Here is a 20,375-nt window from a genome sequence, read left to right as displayed (position 1 = left end):
GAAATAACACATTTCACATCTAAACATGAGAGGGAAAAGAAGAAACAGTTAGAGTAACCAGCTAGTTGGACCCCAGAGTTAGCATAAAGTTTCTAGTGAATGTGTTTTATCTCTGCTGGAGGCAATGGCATGATATGCCTGGAGGTGCCAGTTTTATTGAACCTGTACGCTCTGTCCTTGGTGTATCTGTTAATGTCATACCACCCATGTACTATTAAATAACAAAGACAGGAGGTTTAGGCAAAAAGCACTCTCAATTACCGCTGATAGTGCATCTGTTGCAGAAACCAGTCCCTGGAATGTGATCCACATATTCAAGATGTATATATTTACTAACTGTGATCTTCAATAATCAACATCATCATCTATCCTGTTTGCATTTTAAACATCTGAAACCACCAAAAAACTTTGTACACCTCTGACGTTCTTTCTCTGATGTACTGTACAACCATGTTGTGTTCAGTTGGCAGACATTCAAAAAAATAATTTATCACAGTCAAACTGTCTTCAGATTGCCTGCAAATAAAACAAAAACAACAACATTATTTTCCCCTGTGGAGACATTTCTCACTTGCTGTGTGTTTTTAAGCCTACAGTGAAAATGTTGACTGGGCATACATTGCTGCAGAGCTCATTTTAATGCCAGACACGCCACCAACTCTCACCTTTGTCTACAGTGAACAACAATTCAGCTGCACTCTCTCTTGATGATAAAACATTTCCATGGTCTGTATATTCTTGTTTTTACGACATAACAGCTTGTTTTATATTTCATGGCCGCAGACCATTGACACATGCTTTCTTCTGATCATTTGTTTGTAGCTGCTTGCTTGAGATGTGTGTGTTGTCATAATTTTTTACCAACACATAGAGCTTTCGATATAATACCTTGACAGAGGATTCTAGAGCTAGATTTAAGGGGTATGTAGACCAGATGAAAGCTGGCTGACAATTGTTTGAAGGTAGGGGTGCTCATGTTTTGTTTGCCAACACACTGCTATAGGGATAACATGTTCACCCAAAAATCAACCACTAAATCAACCAAAGTATGTAAAAAGGGTAAAAAAAATAAATAAATAAAAAATAAATAAATATTAAAAACTTTTATAGAGTTTTATCTAAAGCTGGAAGTTTCTTGAGTGAGTGCACTGCTCAGTCCCTCGAGCTGGAGGGTTAAAGGAAGGACAGAGAGAACAGGTGCTCAGTGGTTTGGGTTCTTTTTATGTCATTCACATCACTGCCCTTTTCCTGGTGAAAAGCCGGAGAGACTGCTCAACTGGGGCAACAAGACACTTTATGTCTTTCTTTTTGCTCTAGTGCTTTCTGTTCTTTTCCCTTCCTACTTACCATCAGTGCACTACAGTCACCTTCCTTTACCTCTCCTCCATCCAATGTCCCTAGATCCAAAAACATCCCTTACCAGTGCAGTGGCAAGCTCTCAGGGTATGGTTGCGCCTATAACTCTTATGGGTTTCCTGCTCTCAGGGCCACTTCTCCAGTGTGGCATTGCTGTAATGGAGCCCCCCAGGAGCACGGGCCTCTATCTAAATGAGAAAGGATTTACACAACTGAGCAGTGATTGTGAATGCAGTCCCAGCATGGCTGAGTCCCACTGGGCCACTTCAAGGGCAATAAGATGGCAGCCTGCTGACAGTGAACATCTTTTTAAGAGGATCGCTGTCTTTCCTTCTAGCAGCTGAGGGGTTTTTAGGGGCATGTGAGTGAACATAAAACACCAGTGGAAGAGGTGTATCAAACAGAATATGTAGTCAAATAACGTCATACCTGATGAAAGCATGTTGGTGTCTCACAGGTTGGTAATACGTTGAACATTAGTGGGCTCTTTTGTTTGAAGAACATTTTATTCTGAAGGAGAGTCTGTCTTTAAGGATGCAAAACCTGGTGCAAGTTTAGTAAAATACAATTCTTAACACGAGGTGACTGCTCTGTACATCATGTACAACTCTTGGTGCATGATTCTGTGTTTCATTAGAAACAAAACATCCATAGAAATCTTGGGGTAAGATTTTTTGATGTATTAAGTTCTGCAATCATGAACTAGTAGCACACATTTGTAAATAAACTCAGAATAACCTTGTGGAAACAACAAAAAACATGATCATCTTATTCAACAACAGGGAACAAAAACTACCTCATGGTTTTGTGAGGTTATGAAAACAGTTAATTTGGCATTTTATGAAATACACTAATTCACTTTCTTGCCAAGAATTAGATGCATGCCTCTCTCATGTCTGCACTAAGTATGAAGCTAAAGCCAGGAGGTGATTAGCCTAGCTTAGCATAAAGACAGAACTATATCTGTTTGTGTGGGGATTAAACATATTAATGTGTGAATTGATTAATCACAGAGCTGGTAGTTGTATTTTTGAACTTTGGAGAGAGCCAGGCTAACTGTTTCCGCTTGCTTCCAATCTTTGAGCTAAGCTAATCGCCTCCAGCTAGCTCCACAGTCCTGGCTATTGTACTTTTAGCTTCGTTATCAGTCATCTCATCATTGTCATCAAACTATTATTTAGAGACAGTTATCTGCTAACTTTGTACACAAGGTGAGGTTTCATTGTCAGAGCTGGAAGTAAAATTCTGTTTTACTGTATAAACATAAAAAGGTCTGCTCAAGAAAAGCTAAAATACCTCACTTGAAAGTAAATTAAAATGTTAGTGCAATTACACAGTGGACGCCCAGGCACATAAAATAGATATTTTACCAACATTATTTTATCCACAATGTTTCTTGAGTTATGTTGAGGTTAAATTCAGCAATATAGCCTGGGCAATTTAAATAATTGCCACAGTGCTATGAAACAATAATGAATCACCAGCATGCAGCCAAATGCAAAGTAATGGCTGTGCAGCTAAATAAAGATCCAATCTCTTACAGTTTTCTGAAATTTCAAAGGAGGGAGCCTTATCCATAAGCAGAGGCATGAGTCATCCCTGGATCATTATCACTGAGCAGGGTTTTATTCACACTGCCCCAGTTAACTTGGAGTTCATGGGATGCTGAGATACATTTTTTGCTATCTTTTTTACTTCCCACTGTTTCAAAGAGATTCCTCAGAGTAGCACACAGTCTCTATCTGCCTGACTAACATGTTAATTCATGCTGCATCAATGAAATCCAGCATGTAGGAATGCTATCCTGCTATCCTCACTTTAATTTACAGACCATTGTTAATGGAATATTTTCAGTTTTCACTTTCTGACTGGGAGTTAAGATGAGCTGCGTGACACCACTCTCACTCTTAAATATGAAGCCGTATTCAGAAGCTAGCTTAGCTTAACACGAGGACCTAAAACATGGAAATACAGAGGGAAAGAGCTCTCCTTTTCTGGACTGTTAATATTTCATATTATGCTAATTTGTTAACTCATTTCAGCTCTGTTATGTAAATACTGAGAGAGACCAAATTAAAACCTCTTTAGACTACAGTGCACATCACTGGTCTATTTAAATGTATGCACCATCGTTACATCACTACGGTTTTGGTTCCTGCCATTCATTAGTTTGAAGTAAGTCAAAATGTATACACAACATAACACAAATAATCACTCAACATATCTGCAGACAGCATTGTAATATAACTGATTTATTGCTCCCTTTCAGTTGCCCAGGAAGGCATGTTGAACATAAATTTTCTAATACTATTCAGCTGCTGACTGACAGCAGCATCCACTGCAGTCTGTCGCTTCTGTGCCTGCTCTCTAGAGTATGGAAAGTACACATTACCATATCATAAGATTATAGTAAGCCATTTACAGGCTTTGCTGCTGGCAGTCTTGGAGGCAGGAACTTTTAAGAGCAGTAAAAATCAGCATCAAGATCATGCAGTGGGGCACTGAGATATGCTAACTATCAACACTGTGATTGAGCACCAAAGAAGTGGGTGTTGTTAAAGACCACCATATACCATTGTTTGACTTAATCCTGTGCCCAGTAGCTAAGAACCCTATGTCAATACAAAACTAAAACAAAACATCGTCGAGCACCAGCGTTGCCAGACCCTACTATAGAAGACCAGGACCATTTGCTCAGTTGTTGCAATTTCCATCTTCTAGCTTAAAATGACACCATCATTTATTGATGTGGTGTTTCCCAAGCTGATATGGAACCCCTCTCAATAATTAATCTGACGCAAGGCCTGGCCAGGCTGAGAGAGCGGCGTGCTGCTGCTGACGCTCCACGAAGGACCACAGTGATCATTTGGCCCCAGTCTGGGTTATTTCCAGCTCTCCGTTTATCACTTTTATTGTAGCTGTGATGAAACGCTGCGCGTGCTTCCATAAAGCACTTACAGGCCTCTGCTTGTTTAATACATTCCTCTCCCACTGACAGGCCTGCACTAATCTCATTTACCCATGAGTCACTGTGGCTAATATCAAGGCTGCGCGCTCTACACACCCCTAAACTATTATCACTAACATATCACGTAAGTCTAATAAGAAACATATTACATACATGAACATGTGCACACAGAGGTATACAAATTATACTACAGTAACTGCCACTACTAATACTACTGCTATGACAGGTTCTCATACCTGCTGGACGTCTCAGTCATCCATCTGATCAGATGCCCAAACCACCTCAACTGGCTTCTTGCAACTCCAAGTTGCAGCAGTTCTACTCTGAGCTTTCTGGTTTCTGAGTTCTTTACTCTATGCCAGAGGGTATTCCCTAAAAATAATATTCTTCCCTAAGGGTGAATGTAGAGCTTTATCTTAGTCCTATACCACAAGAATCCACATATACACACACTGTAATAGCCCTCTGTCAATCCTCAACCACTACGTCCATCCTTAAGTTTTACTATGAGGTGGCAAGTTACACCCCTGGCAGATTGCGGCACCCACTTAAAATCCCCTTGTGTTACCGCCAATGATGTAAACATATACTGCTGTGCTATAGCTGCTCTGGTTATATAAAGACCCAATGGCTCAACTAGACACCCCAAGGGACAGAGTCATAAGCCTTCATCAGCTCCACAAAGTATGTGTTGACTGGTTGTTTAAACTTCCATGAGTCCTCCACTGTCCTTGCAAGAGTAGAGTTGATCCCTTTTCTGTACCACAAATGTATGATACACTGCACTGCTCCTTTTGAATTTGGTGGTAGTGGTACTCTCTTCTCTGCTACCCTGCCATAATCTTTACTGGGAGGGCTGATAGAAGGAGCTTACTCATTAGGCATCTTCCCAAAGGGTGGGAACCACAAGCCCCACCTGCCAGGGCAGCCTGCATGAAGCTGTGTCTCCTCTTTCAGTTTACCAGAACCTCTTTGATGTCTTTCTTTGAGTCCCTCTCCAAGGCCTCCTCTTCTTCCCCAGTTAAGATTTTGCCTCTTTGAGCTCAAAAGCTTGCTGAAGTCTGAAGGTCTGCTGATACTGCCTCTGCTGATTCTTGAATCCCTCAGGCAATCTTGAAGGCTGATACTATAGCTTAACCCGCCTCTGTTAAAATCCACATCCAAGAGGTATTAAGATTATTCTGTCTCCTAAAGTTGTAATCTAAGGTACAAGCAATCTCACCCATACTTGCACAAGTACACAACATGTAGAGAGCAGGGCCTCCAGGCCATCCATTTGTCCTGATCTGGGAAGACCAATTAAATCAAATACCACACCTTAATGACTTCCCCATGAAGTGAATGGAAGCTGACAAGGTAATCATGCCCCAGCTCCTTCATTTTATTATTGTTTTTCAAAGCTGCCAGCATACATAGTGCCATAACATGACATTGTACTAAGTGCTGTTTGTTTGCTGTGATTATTCGGGGGGTTTTGCTTATATTTGGGCAAGCTCGTATGGCAGATATGTTTATCACGATATGTATTTTAGTAAGAAATATGACAACATTAGCAACGTGAGGCACTCTCTTGAATCTCTACACAACATACGGCTGTACTCGGAGTGAGTTTGAATAGTAGTTGATGAATGAGTTTAATTACTCTGGGAAGTTGGTTTTGGCAACTGAGTGTGATGGTGTGAAATACCATTTTTCAAAAACAGTGTAAAAATGTTGTGGGAAAAATTTCACAGATCAGCCCAAACTATAGGGCCATCAGCCAGCTGGCCTATAATGTGTAAGACTTGGGGACATTTAGTGACTTCAGCAGATTAGAAGGAATCTACCTCTCGATCCTTGACTTGTGGAGAAGCATGAAAACAGTCTATTGGGCACATTGTTTGCATGAAATAAACAGAAATTCACGTCAGCTGCTTCTTATTTCTTTTGCTGAAGTCTGTTTGCGACTTTATGTCAGTACAGATTAATTCCAAATGAACCCATAGGAAAACAGGCTGACATTAAGCTCATTAACAGTTCCGATTCTCTGTAACGTAACGTGATGAGATGTCAGTAGACTGTGTTTAAGCCACGCTTTGTTTACTCTAAAATGTGATGTAGCATTACTGATTAAAACTCAACTCAATGAATCTCATTTTAAAGCCCAATTACTACAGCCTCACTACAGTACTCAGCTGTCAAATGAAAACCTTTAGTCTTTTTTGCGATTTTTCTTCCTCTTTTAAAAGTTTATAACAAAAATAAAATGGGACACTTGCCCACCTGAAATGTCAAGGTTAATGCAAGTGGCACCTTCAGTTTTGTACTGTATTGGATACTTACATTGATTAGTGGTTGCAGATATATGCACAATGGGGTGCATATATCTTTACACTGCAGTCTGAGTAAAGTCCTTATGCTGAGTATGAAACAAACCCTATTGTATTGTATTGTATTGTAGTTCTAAACTGCATGGCCGTTTATCTCAATAGCAAGTTATTTTATTTCCTCATTCCCTGTTTTGCCAATAAAAGGGTTTTAATCCAAAGATAGCATGGATCTTATTATTTCCCCCACAGCAATAAAACCTATGGTAGGGACAGTGAGAGAAGCAATTCCCACACTGAAATCACATGACCAGAAACCGCATAATAGATCTGCAGTTTATCTACTCAAAAACAATAAAACACAGCTTTAACTGGCAACATATAGTATTTCCTCTATGCAGCCACCAGTGTATTGCAGCTTGGCTCTGGGTTTAAATCCCATAAGGATGTTGAGGAACACTTAACTTCTGATCGATAATGTTTCTGCCTCAGAACCTGCCCTCGTGTCCCAGTGGAGCCCCGGTCAGCTCACTGAAGTTCAGTGTGTCTCATCAGTATGCAACGCAATACCACATATACATTACAAGTGTTTGGCCAGCTGCCTACATATGTGCAAGAGTCACTCTGCTGCTTTATTCTAGCGCTGTTTAGTCAAGCAAGACAATCAGCAGCACAGAGCAAAGTTACAGCGCGCTTCGATCTCGTCATTACAAACTGCATCAGGGTGCAGAGTCAGGTAAATTACCAGGAACAATAGGATTACCTGCACTCATTGTAATGCACAATAGAAGACTCAAGATCAGAAGCTCTTTATTGAGTCGTAGCGTTTAAAATCTGTTGTAGCAGCTGATAAATCCATTGTAGAAATTGTGTTTGTGTAAGCTGCAGCTGCTATAAAAAGCACTGCAGCTTGCGAGTGAGACTTTTTCTTTTTTTCCCCAGGAGTTCAGTATTGTTCATGAATGGTTTCTATCAATGCATTAAATCCTTTTTCATTAATTTTCTAAAGTGTTGGACTGAGATAAATTGCCCTGCGTCTCTGTTGTTCTTTGATAACTACTAACTTGGATCATCAGCAACTTATCTCTCGATTTCTCACACATAGACACACACACACACACACACGCACACAGACAAAAAGACAGACACACACACACACACACACATTTAGGCATTTCTTATACAAACACATCGGTGCACACAGAGGAGGAGACACACAGTAACAACATGATTAATTGGGAAGGCTTTTTTGGACTTCGCTGTAGTTTACACTACAGTGCACAGCAGATGGAGTGAGTGGGAGGTACAGGCTCTGAAAATGTTGTGGATCTAGAGGTTTCACAGGTGTACCACAGACACTTATAATAGAGCAAGAAGGATTGAGACTCCTTGTGTGCATGTCTGGGTGTGTGTGTGTGTGTGTGTGTGTGAGAGAGAGAGAGAGACTGCACATGGATGTGTGCGTTTCTATTTTTGCTGCCTGGCTACTCAGCAGGCCTGTCCTGGTGTGTCAGGGTGTGTGTCGTGACAGTGACATACAGATACACTGACAGAGGAGATGGAGGGTCACCATCCTGGGAAAGGTCTGACCAGTGCACTGTTTGACACAGCTGGACCTGATAGGTCTATGTTGGGTTGTGCTTTGGTTGAGTCACTTTGGGTTGAGTTATAGAAACTGAGATTTATCCTTAATGAATTGTGTGTGTCCCCCAATTCCCTCAGTATTGCACAAGTTTGTACATTTAATTTAAATGCAAGTCACATTTTGGTTTTGAATATTTCAATATGTGTGATACACGGTAGCTTCAATGAAGTGCTGGCACAAGCAGATACGGAATATGTGACAGGACTGAGACAAGACAAATTGGGTTCAGACAGAAGGCGAAGCAAATTTTAGAGGTGGCATGATTGTTTACACAGTCAATGGAAAGACGCAATTAGACGCAAATTTGCCAGAGCAGCATGAGTTGACACGAGGACTCCTTGAAAATGTTTCAACTTGTCAACTTGAATTTGAGTGAAAAATCCTGGGGATTTATGAATCTGCTTCACAAACGTGTGGAGATGAGAGGAAGGAGGGAGAGGAAAGAGGCTGGAGGGAAATAACAGGAGCGACTGGAGTTTCTGGTAGTTCACAGGCTGAGCTGAACACAAACACAGTGCATGGAGTGAAAATTTAATATCTTTTTTTTTTTATTTTTAATTTTGTTCTAAGCAACCCCTGACAACATTGCTCTTTGACAATAAAACAGGTTTAACCCAATCCAAAGAAGGGCAATAACTTTAATCCTAAGGTGCCCTGACAATGTTATACCACATGTTGCCTGAGGGATGTTTGTTCTGTCATTTGATCTGATATTGAGTGAAACAGAAGTGTGAACCGGCTTCATCACAGAGATTCTCACATTGTCTTATGTGTGTCAGCAGGAATCGTATCTGAAAATGGTTCATACATAGGCCAGTCCTTCCATGCAGCTATTCTCCTCCTCTCTCTTTTTGATTGCTGAGCTGCGGCATGCTGTATAGGGACAGATCAGTGTCAACTGGCCTTGCTTGTTCTCTCTCTCACTCTCCTTTCTCTGTTTTCTTTCCCTCTCTTTATTTGGTTTTGTCTTTCTCTTCTCAGTTGCCCCCTTCCGTTCTCGTATATCTGCATTTGACTTTCTCTGACTGTGCAGTTTTGTGTCACTTATGTGAACACAGTGTCTCTTTGAAAGGGCAGAGTAGGATATTTTATAGTGTCCTCTACCACTGAAGAGGGAAAGCTAGATTCTATATGTATAGTGTACATGGTACAGAAATTCCCACTGGATGTGAACACACTCACTGCACAGGCATGCACAAGTCTCCTTGGTGACACACCCTAGAAGAGATTACCCCCTTAGACATGTTTTAAGATATAAAAGACTACTCTGGAATAATAATGTGTGTCTGATATGGTTTTTCCACAGAAAAATGTAATAACCTGGTTAAAATTTTTTACATCTATTCCATCTCCCTCAGAGTCCATAAATATGCTAATATAGTGCATTTCAAAATGTAACTAATGAACATTTCAGCACCTCACTGAAACAATACCAGTGTGTGTGCACTGGAGGTTTCAAGTTTCCACATCACACTTGTATAAGTTTTATACTGAACCACAGTTTACTGCAAAATTAGTTGTAATGTCACAAACTCCTACTGGTATGTGTCTTTAGCTGAGCACAGAGGAACCTTCCACCTTCAGCCGATGAATGTGAAACATCTCATTCATCAGAACAGCGAGCTTTTGGACCTGCTCAGTACAGTTTCAGCTTATGACACTGAGCTGTAGTCTGTGTGTGTGTGTGTGTGTGTGTGTGTGTGTGTGTGTGTGTGTGTGTGCGCTTCCTCACCTGCTATCTATACAACAAGCCTGGGGGGGGCTACAGCTATTTTGATAAATGGCAGTATCTTGGTTCAGAGTTAAATTCTGCTGACTTTGCAGTAAAGCACCAATTACTGGCTCATGTTTTGTTTTGCATTAGTGGCAGCCAGCCTTGTTGCCATGTACCTTATTGTCACAGTTAAATCTAAATAAGAACTCCATTACAAAACAGGTTTTAATGAGTCTTCTGGGGCAGATGCAGCTTTATGCGAGGCCCTGTTCATTTTGAGTTTACTCTTCACTGTCACATCAGATCTAGCACAATATATTTGAATTTGGTTTTCCAATATCCCTTAGTTTTTGTTTTCTTAGCTAACGAAAGGTAAACAATGTATTTCCAGATTCTTTAATGATGATAACAACTGTAGTAATATATCTGTAAGGATCAGATTTTTGCACTGCTTTGCATGACAAAGGCTACCTTTTCCTTCCCCTACACCTTGTCTCGCTGCTTTCCCAGGTCTTTTTCTGCAGCAGAAATTTCTCAAAGCTTTCACAGATGGCTGCTGCCTCGATATGAATATTTGATAGCCCTCATATATCTCCCTTGAGGGTAGTGAAATATTAAAACACTTTCTGGTGGCCGTTTTGACTTCTCAGAAACTCAAAAAAATAAAAAATAAAAATAAAAAAAACTTCTTGATGAGAAGGGAAGGAAATGATTTAATGTAACACTATCAGTATGTTCTGTAAACTGTTGTTTGTTGCTCTGCCTATCTCTGATTCTGTATACAAGGTAATGGAGCAAATGTTTTGTCCCATAAACTCTGGAGACAGTGGAGCTGAGCGTTCACATGTACCCACCATTGATCTGCTGGGGATTCATTAACTGTATCAGTGAATATGCAAATATTGTGATGGAGAGGATGAAAATGTTGTTTCCAGTTTCTTTCTCTCCAGTGTCCCTCAACAGCAAGTACATTTTATGAATTTTCTCATATTACTTCTCTTTCAGCGGGATGCCAAGGGGCAGTACCTGTTCGACCTCATTTGCCACCATCTCAACCTGCTGGAGAAGGACTACTTTGGCATTAGATATGTTGACCCAGACAAGCAGAGGGTGAGTATTAATTTTTAATAAAAAACCCAACTAAATCACAGAATTGCATAGTGTGACATCAACGGTAGATATTAGCCTCTAAAGTTTTTCCACTCACAGGAACCTCAGTTTACTTCATTGATCATTTGTGAGAATAAATTGGTCTTTTGTTGCCTTTAATTAAAAATGTCTTCACACAAACTACATGATTTGCTCCCTTGAAAAAGTTAATTATTTATGCATAAAAGCTAACAGAGCAGATCTTTTATCCCATAAAATACATTTTATATTGTCATTTTATGTTGTAGTCTTTATTTAAAGGATGATAACTGTATTCAGATGTAAGTCTTAAAAGGCCCAGGGGGGATCCTGTGAAGCTGATACAAGAGGCCACTGTTATAAAGCTCTGTAGCTCTGTAGCTCTTCCAGTCAGTCATTAACCATCTCTACTCTGTTTTTTAGAGTCTGTAGATCACCAGGTAGAGCAGATTATCAATGAGATCTCAGAGGCAGTGACAGATACTTTATTAGAGGCTGTTAGGTATAAATGCCTGGTCTAACTGGTCCAATGAGTCTTTTTTTCCCCCACAGCATAAATATTCAGCACAGGCAGGTAGGTCTGCAGGTCAATTATGCAAGCTGGTGAGAGGCCAGCCCCTTTAATTGATATGAATATCAGTCACAGAAATTAACACAGTCCGTGGTGAATTTGCAGAGCTTGAACTGAGTATTTGTTTATCATGCACTTTTGAACTGTGAATAGGATTATGAATGCTTGCAGGACTTGAAAATGTTTGTACGCTTTGCAAATTCTCTCTGCATTTCAGTAGCTAAGATGTCAGCCAGCAGAGAGACATTTTGAGAAGATGTGAATGCAGGTGTTGCTAAAAACCAAAAAGTTAACAAAGGCGGTGTAGCATCATTCTGCGGTGCAGTGGCCAATTACTGTCAGCGTGTCATCATCTCGCTGATTAGAGTCAGTTTCGACTTGAGATATTTAGCACTCTGACAGAAAACAGCACTCCCCCGATTCTTTCATCTCCTCTCTGCATGGTGACTGCGTTGGAGGTAGTTTAAATAAACAGAAGGCGAGGAGCTGGGAGTAATTCTACTGTGCTTTCCAGCTATAGATTACAAGTCATCATGCTCAGCTGCTGAGCAATCAGACCACAGACTGGCAGTTTAGCAGCTAAAGATTCAGTGTCCAAAGTGCAAGTCTTTACTTCTTTTTCTCTCCCTTTCAGCACTGGTTGGAGTTTACAAAGTCAATTGCCAAACAAATGAAATGTAAGTATTTGATTTGACATGCCTGACCAGTGTTTATATAGGTTAAATCCACTTCTAAAATGCCCATAAAGGTGGCAAAACTGACAAGAAAACCACAACAACATCAGAATTTAGAAATTTAGAAAATATTTTTGTCTTTCTTCTGCAGCTCAGCCTCCATTCACTATGTGTTTGCGTGTCAAGTTTTACCCACCTGACCCTGCTGCCCTGAAAGAGGAAATCACCAGGTGAGATTTTAAGACAGCTTAGCTGCAGCAGGCGGGGAGGGTGGAGTTTAGAGAAGGAAGTTGAATTTGGGTCTGGCAAACTTTGCATGTCTCAATTTTCAGTTCTGAAAACTGAGGTTAGTGACATGTTCATGTCTCTTCAGTGGATTGTTTTGCATCTCCAGTTGAGTTAAACCAATCATACATTACAAGCACATTGCACAAGAGGCAGTGGAGTTGAGCGGTGTTTTGACGAAGGCGTAATTAGCCATGTTTGTCACTAGTTTGTCAGTGTGCAATATGTCTTCTCGAGCACAGCCATTTAATTTGACTGATGAACTAAAGAGGGTATGTACATGATGTCAGTGTGCACAGAGGTAACCACAGTCCCTCTGAGTGACAGACCTGCTACATTCCGTATCTGCCATCGTGCATTCACATGGAGGAAAATATGGGAAACATTGCTAAAACAGCAGGAAAAGAAGTTGTGTAATTAACTGCACAAACAGGCATTAACAGAGGAGGAAATGATTTCATGTTGTAAATTGTAGCTTGTGTAATGCAGATTGGCACCAATGTTTTCAAGGGAGCTGAGTAAGTTCTCAGTTTTCTGCAACAAACATGCAATAATATCAAAATATTTTTTGCAAATGTTTCCACAGACAGCCAGAACATCCTTAGAAATCCATGTGATATTGTTTTTCCTCTGGTATTGCACTTCTGTTTATTCACAGCAGCTACCTGTTGTTTTTGTTTGTCCATTCACCACTGGTACCAAACAACATGTGAAGAAGAGATGTCTCGTAGAGTAATGGGGAGAAAAATCAAACCCTGAAGTAGGAGGTAGTCAGGAGCAAATTACAGTTGTTCTATATGCCCGAGTAAGAGGTCATGATGTGTGTTTATACTGAGATTGGATAAGCAATTACAGAACTGAAAAGACAGACTGGATGTGAACTGTCATCTTCTAGTATTTTCATTTGGCGTCAACCGTAACAAAAACAAGAAGGCAACAAACCAAAAGGGCACATTTGTGTTCATTTTTCAGCCAACACTTTGGTTTTAGTGGATTCTCCTCATTGACTCTGGTCAAACATAGAAGGTGAAGAGTTTAGACAGCCATGTAAAATCTGAGATTGGATTTTAAGGGTCCGACTCACATTATTAAAACAGAAATTCAACATAGTTTACCTCTTAATAAACTTCTTACATCCATCTGGGGATGATTACATCACACATATTACTATTTTTTATTTTTTATTTTTTTTGGGGGGGGGGGGGGGTCGTAACCACAGTCTAGAAGTGCTGACATAGAACAAAGCAAGTCGGAAGATATAAATAAAATCAGTCTCAGTGGCGCATGGAGAGTGATTTTATTGAACAACTGGGGATGGCTCTATCTTCTGCCTCTCTATTAACATCATTGTCTCATAAAATCAGATCAAAAGTATTCTTATATTTTACTGTCATTATTTTATGCCTCTGCAGCCAGCTTTTAGATAATTGAAAAATGAATAATAGCACTGCAGTTTAGTGGAGGTTTTAAAGAGTAATACTGAGAATTCTTTCAGTTCATACTTAGAAGTCTGGTTTTTATTGAGCAAAAGTAAGCGTCTTTTAAAGTAATCTGAAGTACATTATTTTGAATATAAACTTGTCGTAACTGAAATGGTACGCTGTGATGCAGCTACAAAAGAAAGACCACAGCTCCATATAGTGAGCCTGTGTGCAGGCTTATTTTTTACAAGCTACAGTGTCATGACACTCCTCGCCACTACTGTTATGTGTGTGGCATCCTTGACAGCTGAACAAACTGCTGTGAGGAGTGAGCCAGAGAGCTACTGAGCGCGCAGATCCGTCTAAATCGCATCTCTCGACTGGTTGCCACGCAATGAAATCTCTCATTCGCAATCCAGCTCTCCTTGATAGAGCAGAGCCCTGGCGAGGGGAAAGCTCCTCCGTCTTTCACCATCTGTTCTGGCTGGAGGCTTTCACAGACACACAAACGTGTATAAGCAAGAAGATGAAAGGTAACAACATTTCACATGGGTTTTTATGTTGGATTTTTAGGTTTAAATTTTTATATATTATTTCACAACCATCCTGTTTTAGAAGAAGTGTGAGATAGGCACATGGCAAGTGGGGGGGGCACTTTCTGTATTGGAGAATTCCCTGAAAAGCACGCACGGAGATCTAATGACAGGATGCTGCCCCATGCGTACACACACACACTCATGTGGTAAGATAGCCTTACGTCATTCACACATATAAAAACACCCTGGAGCAAGTCTGAGTTCAGAATTGTCTTAGGCACTGCTGAATTACAATTGGAGCTGTGTCTATGTTCAATAAATTCCCAAAGGCTGCTGAGATCGTGTCTGACTGATTCATTATTCCACTTCATATTGGTGACCCCGATCCATATTTGAATGGGGATCCTCCACTGGAGTGCTCTTGTGCAATTTCCTTGTCACTACTGATAATCTTGGGATCAGAACACATTGTATAAATTGAGCCCATAGACAGTTACACATAATGTGTAACTTACATCAGACATCAGGCAATATCATCAGGTGGTGCATTCTCTAATGTAAAAATGCTCAACACATTAACTCTGCTTTGACATTTTTTATAGCAATGCGTAATGCTGCTATACTATTTATTGCTTTGCTGCTTGGAGACAAGCAGAATCACAGGTGTATGAAATGAATGCTGGGCGGGAAAACTGACATATGAGTAATCTCTGGATGTTGTGGAGGAGACCAGAAGATTGAGTTGCTCCCAGTAGACTTCAGTGTGAACCAGCAATCATATTTTAAATTACTGTCAATTCTCAGAATGATTATATGCTTTAGGTCGAGTTCTGCCTCCATGCAGGCAACGTTCTTGTGTCTAATGTTGCAGGAGAAAACTTGCCAATCAGATTGCCAATCACACATTCATTAATTTTTTTCTAAATTGTAGAAATTAATTATAAATGGGTTGTAAAAGGGCTCTAGGCTAATGGTGTTGTCACAAGCTACATTTATTTTCCACTTCACTGTGTGGGGCTACAAGGAATTGCAACATGTCTTTAATAGCCACAAATATAGCATCTAAGGTAGGCCAGTAAACACAAGGCACCTATGTTATTATCATGATTTTTTTGTTGTTGTCGTTGTTGTTGTTATTTTTGACGACAGCATTTTGACCACAAAGCCCTTACACATTAGGGTTTTTTTTTGTTTTTTAACCAAATTTGTTGTAGTGTTAGTGTTAGCAGTGTCCAGTAAGTAGCCATGCTAGCTTGGCCGATGGCATGGCTTCATAAAATTCTCATAAAAATTTTGCTTAACGGTAATGGTTCCCAGAAAATAATTCTTGGTCGTTTTGGTGATTCCCTGACTTTGTGCTAACATCAAGTCAGAATTAAAAATTGTCCACAACTTTGGTTTATGCCAAAATACTTGAAAAACTAATGACATTCTTCCATTAGCCACAATTGTACTTGTGTGTGTTGTGCTAATTTTTGTAAAGCATGCTAACTTGCTAAACTGGCATGGCAAACATAGAAAAACTTGTACCTGTTTATGTTAGCATTGCCACTGTGAGTATTTTAGCAGTAGCAATTTAGCCCAAAGCACTGCTGTGTTGAAGTACAGCCTCACAGAGCTGCTAGCACGACTGTCATAGCCTTGTTTTAAACCTTAGTCCTAGGTTCTGACTTACTAAGTAAGGAGATTTCCTCTCCTAACAATCCCATAGCCACATTAAGTTGTTGCCAAGAAAAGAACTGCCAATACATTGATCATATCTAAATAATGACCCAAATTAGTTTATTTGTGTTCTACCCCACAGATATCTCGTCTTCCTGCAGGTTAAGAGGGATCTCTACCATGGTCGCCTCCTGTGCAAGACATCAGATGCTGCTCTATTGGCTGCCTACATATTACAAGGTATTGACAGTGTGGTCATTTCCACCAGACTTCTGCACCTTAATTTTCAAGCAGCTCTCAAAAAACACAAGCAGTGAAACAATTTGACTAGTGCATTTAAACCAGTTATTTCTCAAAAATTGTTTTGATGGGAAGTAGCTGATTTAATTTCAGTGAGGACTGCCCTCATCCTCCATTGTTGTGATCCTCATCTGTGAATCATCACCACAAACTACAACTGTAATTACTATATTTCCTCTGACAGATGTGTGTCTGCTACATACAACTGTATATCATTTTCATAAAGTTTGAGACTCTTTATGATTTCCACATGACCCAGGCTTGTTAATAAACACTTGACAGTTGTGTAAGTGTGTGTGTGTGTGTGTGTGTGTGTGTGCTTACATTCCCCCATGTGTGTAGATATATTGTGTGGGTGTGTGCAAATGTGCAAGCAGAGGTTGAAGGCTCGTACATCGTTGTTGTTTGATGAGACCTTGAGAATCTGAATTTGCTGTTTTTACCTTGAATTGAATACGCTTTTTTCACACTTAGCACCACAAAAAGCAGTTTTAAAAATCTCACAGTGTTGCACAAAAGTTGATTTTAGCTCCTTGGGTCATTTTGGCTCATCAATATGCTGAGAAGCGAGATGCATTAAGGAGCAGTTCACCTGTCATGCACCTTGCCAACCAGTTATCCTGGTTATCCTGGTCCAGTTATCTCTAAACCTAAATGTTCATAAGTGTCTCTTGTGTGGCCCTTCCAAGAAGGCAGGACATCAAAATGCTCGATGATACAGGTTGATATCGGCTCACTTGTTATGCCTACGTATGCAGGCACATATGTAACTATTTATATATTAATTTATGCTTGAGATCAACTGATTATATAAAGAAAGGGGAATACACTTTCTGCCTTGACAAATCAGTGGCTGCCTGAGCCTTCCCTTGCTTAAAGCATTTCTTCACCAGGTTTTTCTGGCTTATATAAGCACTCTTAGACACTGGCAAACTGTCAAAAAATGTGAATCAATAATGTCCACTGTGCATATAGTGTAAACTGTAAGGATGATGATGGTTGAGGCTCCTCTGTATCAGCCTTGGCCTATTTGGTATGTACTGGTGCATTCAGAACCTTTTGATTTCTTGGTCTTTGCCTCGTGTATTCTGCAAATGACTACTGTGAGCATTTCTCTTTTTCATGCGCTTTTACTGACATATTATCTTTGAATACCATGCACTGTTTTGATCAGGACGACCACATATAAAGATTAAAGTGAAACATGCCCTTGGTAGAGGAGAATTTAATCATTTAGATTACAACAAATGTTCATGAAATAGTTTTTTCATCAAAAAATGTTTCTTATCAAAATTTGACTTTTGTAATTGCAGCAACTTTTTATTTAATCTATGAGCCGTCTGCCCACCGTCAACAATTGCTCATAGCAGAAAAAATATCTCCTAACCACCTGATGTGTTTATGCATCACATATGATTCAAATGTTCGTGGAATTATACATTTTTATTTAGTTTTACCCATGAAACTAACTCTGCATGTTAGTTTTTTTCTTTAGTAGATATTATGTGGCTTCACGTTCAGAGCACCTGATTCTGGTAAAACTGAGCAAATATCAACAACCCATGAACCAAGCAGCAGTAGCTAGCTTATCAATGTGTTTGAGTGTTGGAACAGAAGCGCAAAGTTAGAAAACAGTTTGTGTTCATTCCAAAGATTTGAGTGAAGATTTAGTGGATGTACAAACAACTTTTCTCCTTTAGTCCAGGTTGATGCCTTAGGTATTTACTTGATTTGGATATAAAGTGGGTTATTGGGTCTTAAGTCAAACAAAAAGTCATCCTTAACTTTTCCTTCCTTCCATCTCCTCTTTTCCCATTTTCCAGCTGAAATTGGTGACTATGACCCCGGGAAACACCCAGAGGGCTACAGCTCCAAGTTCCAGTTCTTCCCCAAGCACTCAGAGAAACTGGAGCGGCGGATTGCTGAGATCCACAAGACTGAGCTGATGTAAGGTGACACCTGTCCATGTCCCATAGCAGCCACAGTGCAGGCATCATGGAAGCACACCTGACTTATAGCTCCTACACACTGTGCTTATACAGTGCCTTTTAAACTCATCAGACACTCATTGGAAACAAAAGTGAATGTCAGTGGCTACTTATTGTGCTGAGTAATCACTTGTGTCAATTTGGCTTGTGAGTACCTGTGCCTTTGCTTTGTAACCGGCTCTATAGGCTTGCCTCTGTTGAGCAGCATACTAGAATTTTAATGTATGGGTTTAGGACAAACACTCACTGCTACACATGCCTGGAACTGGATGTGTCAGTCTGCTAGTGATGACCATGGTGCTGGACAGATCTCAGGTGGAGATGTGCAGGTTGTCACAGTCCGCACTCATTCTTCTACATGAGTAAAGCCATCATGTCAGACACTTTGCCCCCTCCCATGGGTACATTTTTTTGTACTTTCAAATGGGTCTTGGTGTATGAGTCCTGCTGTATAGTCAGCAAAAGCAGCTCTACCAGGTTTCCAGTTCCTCAGATTGGTAGAGTTTGGCAAACGCTGACACCTCTGGATTATTTGTCTCCTGCATGGTAATGTTTTTAGGCTCCTCTTGGTACAGTTTTTACATTGATATGAATTTGTGGTGGTCAGTCAGGTTCAGTTAAGGTTGCTTTGCTTTCTTGACCTGAAGGTGGAAGGGTGCCAGACAGTGTGGGCCAAGCTCACAGCCTTGTCTCCGAAAGTAAGCAGCGTACGCATCTGGCTTTAGCCTACAGAGCCCTGTCATAGGCAAAGCTTGTGTGGAATAGAATAAAGGTTGGACATTGTAAGAGGTGAGCACAGATAGAAGCTTCTAACCTTGTCTTCTTGGTCAATCTTCATAGTTGATGGCTTTTTTAATTAGCTGAACCATTACATGCAAATATCATTGCACAGAGGTGAGAGGGTAAGCCCAACAACATCTACATGTACTCATGGATATAAGATTATAACGCACAATCTTGAATTGTGTAATTCATTGACTTGACTCTCACTAGAACCTCTCTTTTTTCCCAATTGTCTTCCTCTAGCTCTGCCTCATACACATACAAATACCTATATACAAACCCAGTGGACACAGGCCCTGGTGGTAGATTTGATCCTACACTGCCCTCTATTGCTTATCTCCACCTTTGTATTTGACAACAGTTTTGAACAAACAAATGCATGTCTTTATAGTTGTGTGTTAGCACAGGAAAAAGTTTAGCCTGAAACCATTTTATTAAAAAAAAAAAAATGATCATGATGTTGGCAGAATTCAAGACTACAGAGCCAGGCTTTTTGACTAAGACTAATTATACTCACAAACCAGTCTCAGTAAGGATTAAAAAGACAGCAGACTGATTTTTAATCCTTTATTTCTTTTGGTCAGTACCCAACCTCTGAGTACAGCTGCTGTAAGAACATTAGTCTTTGACCTGGGACAAATAGGATCAGACAGGCTTATGAAATATGAGTCAGCCATAGCTTCATTCGTTTGACACAATGACCATATTTGATTATCAAGAGAAGATAACCAGCTCAGATTTCCTCCTGGGAGGTAAATGCTCTCTGCTGGAGCACTGAGGGCAAAACATGTTGTTAGTTCTACTAATGATACTAATGATCCATCATGAATTTTCCCTAAATGAGTAGTAATACAGAGTAACTTTCCTTACACATGTACAAAAGTGTCAGTGTCTATTATGGGTTGTATTTTCATTGACACTACAGTCAACAACCTAAACGTTTTATGTTTGAAATGTAATGGGGACCAGGTCCAAACCATTCATATGATGTATTTTTCTAGTTCAGTCCAAAATTCTGATTTCACACTAAAAACTCAC

At 40.1% G+C, this 20,375-nt stretch overlaps 1 protein-coding gene across 2 annotated transcripts in view; it reads left to right on the top strand.

Moving 5' to 3' along the window:
• The window catches only part of frmd5b (FERM domain containing 5b), a 67,277-nt gene that overhangs the window by 35,896 nt on the left and 11,006 nt on the right, over nt 1-20,375 (top strand). For both annotated transcript variants that reach the window (XM_018666950.2, XM_018666951.1), the window contains exons 2-6: nt 10,995-11,099; nt 12,323-12,365; nt 12,514-12,592; nt 16,409-16,506; nt 18,390-18,513. In XM_018666950.2, the coding sequence (XP_018522466.1) occupies nt 10,995-11,099; nt 12,323-12,365; nt 12,514-12,592; nt 16,409-16,506; nt 18,390-18,513 (449 nt within the window). The remainder of the gene's footprint in view (nt 1-10,994; nt 11,100-12,322; nt 12,366-12,513; nt 12,593-16,408; nt 16,507-18,389; nt 18,514-20,375) is intronic.

Source organism: Lates calcarifer, linkage group LG2 (assembly GCF_001640805.2).
Source record: "Lates calcarifer isolate ASB-BC8 linkage group LG2, TLL_Latcal_v3, whole genome shotgun sequence".
Lineage (NCBI taxonomy): Eukaryota > Metazoa > Chordata > Actinopteri > Centropomidae > Lates > Lates calcarifer.
Note: the sequence above shows the minus strand (reverse complement) of the source record. Positions and strands in the feature narration are given on the sequence as shown.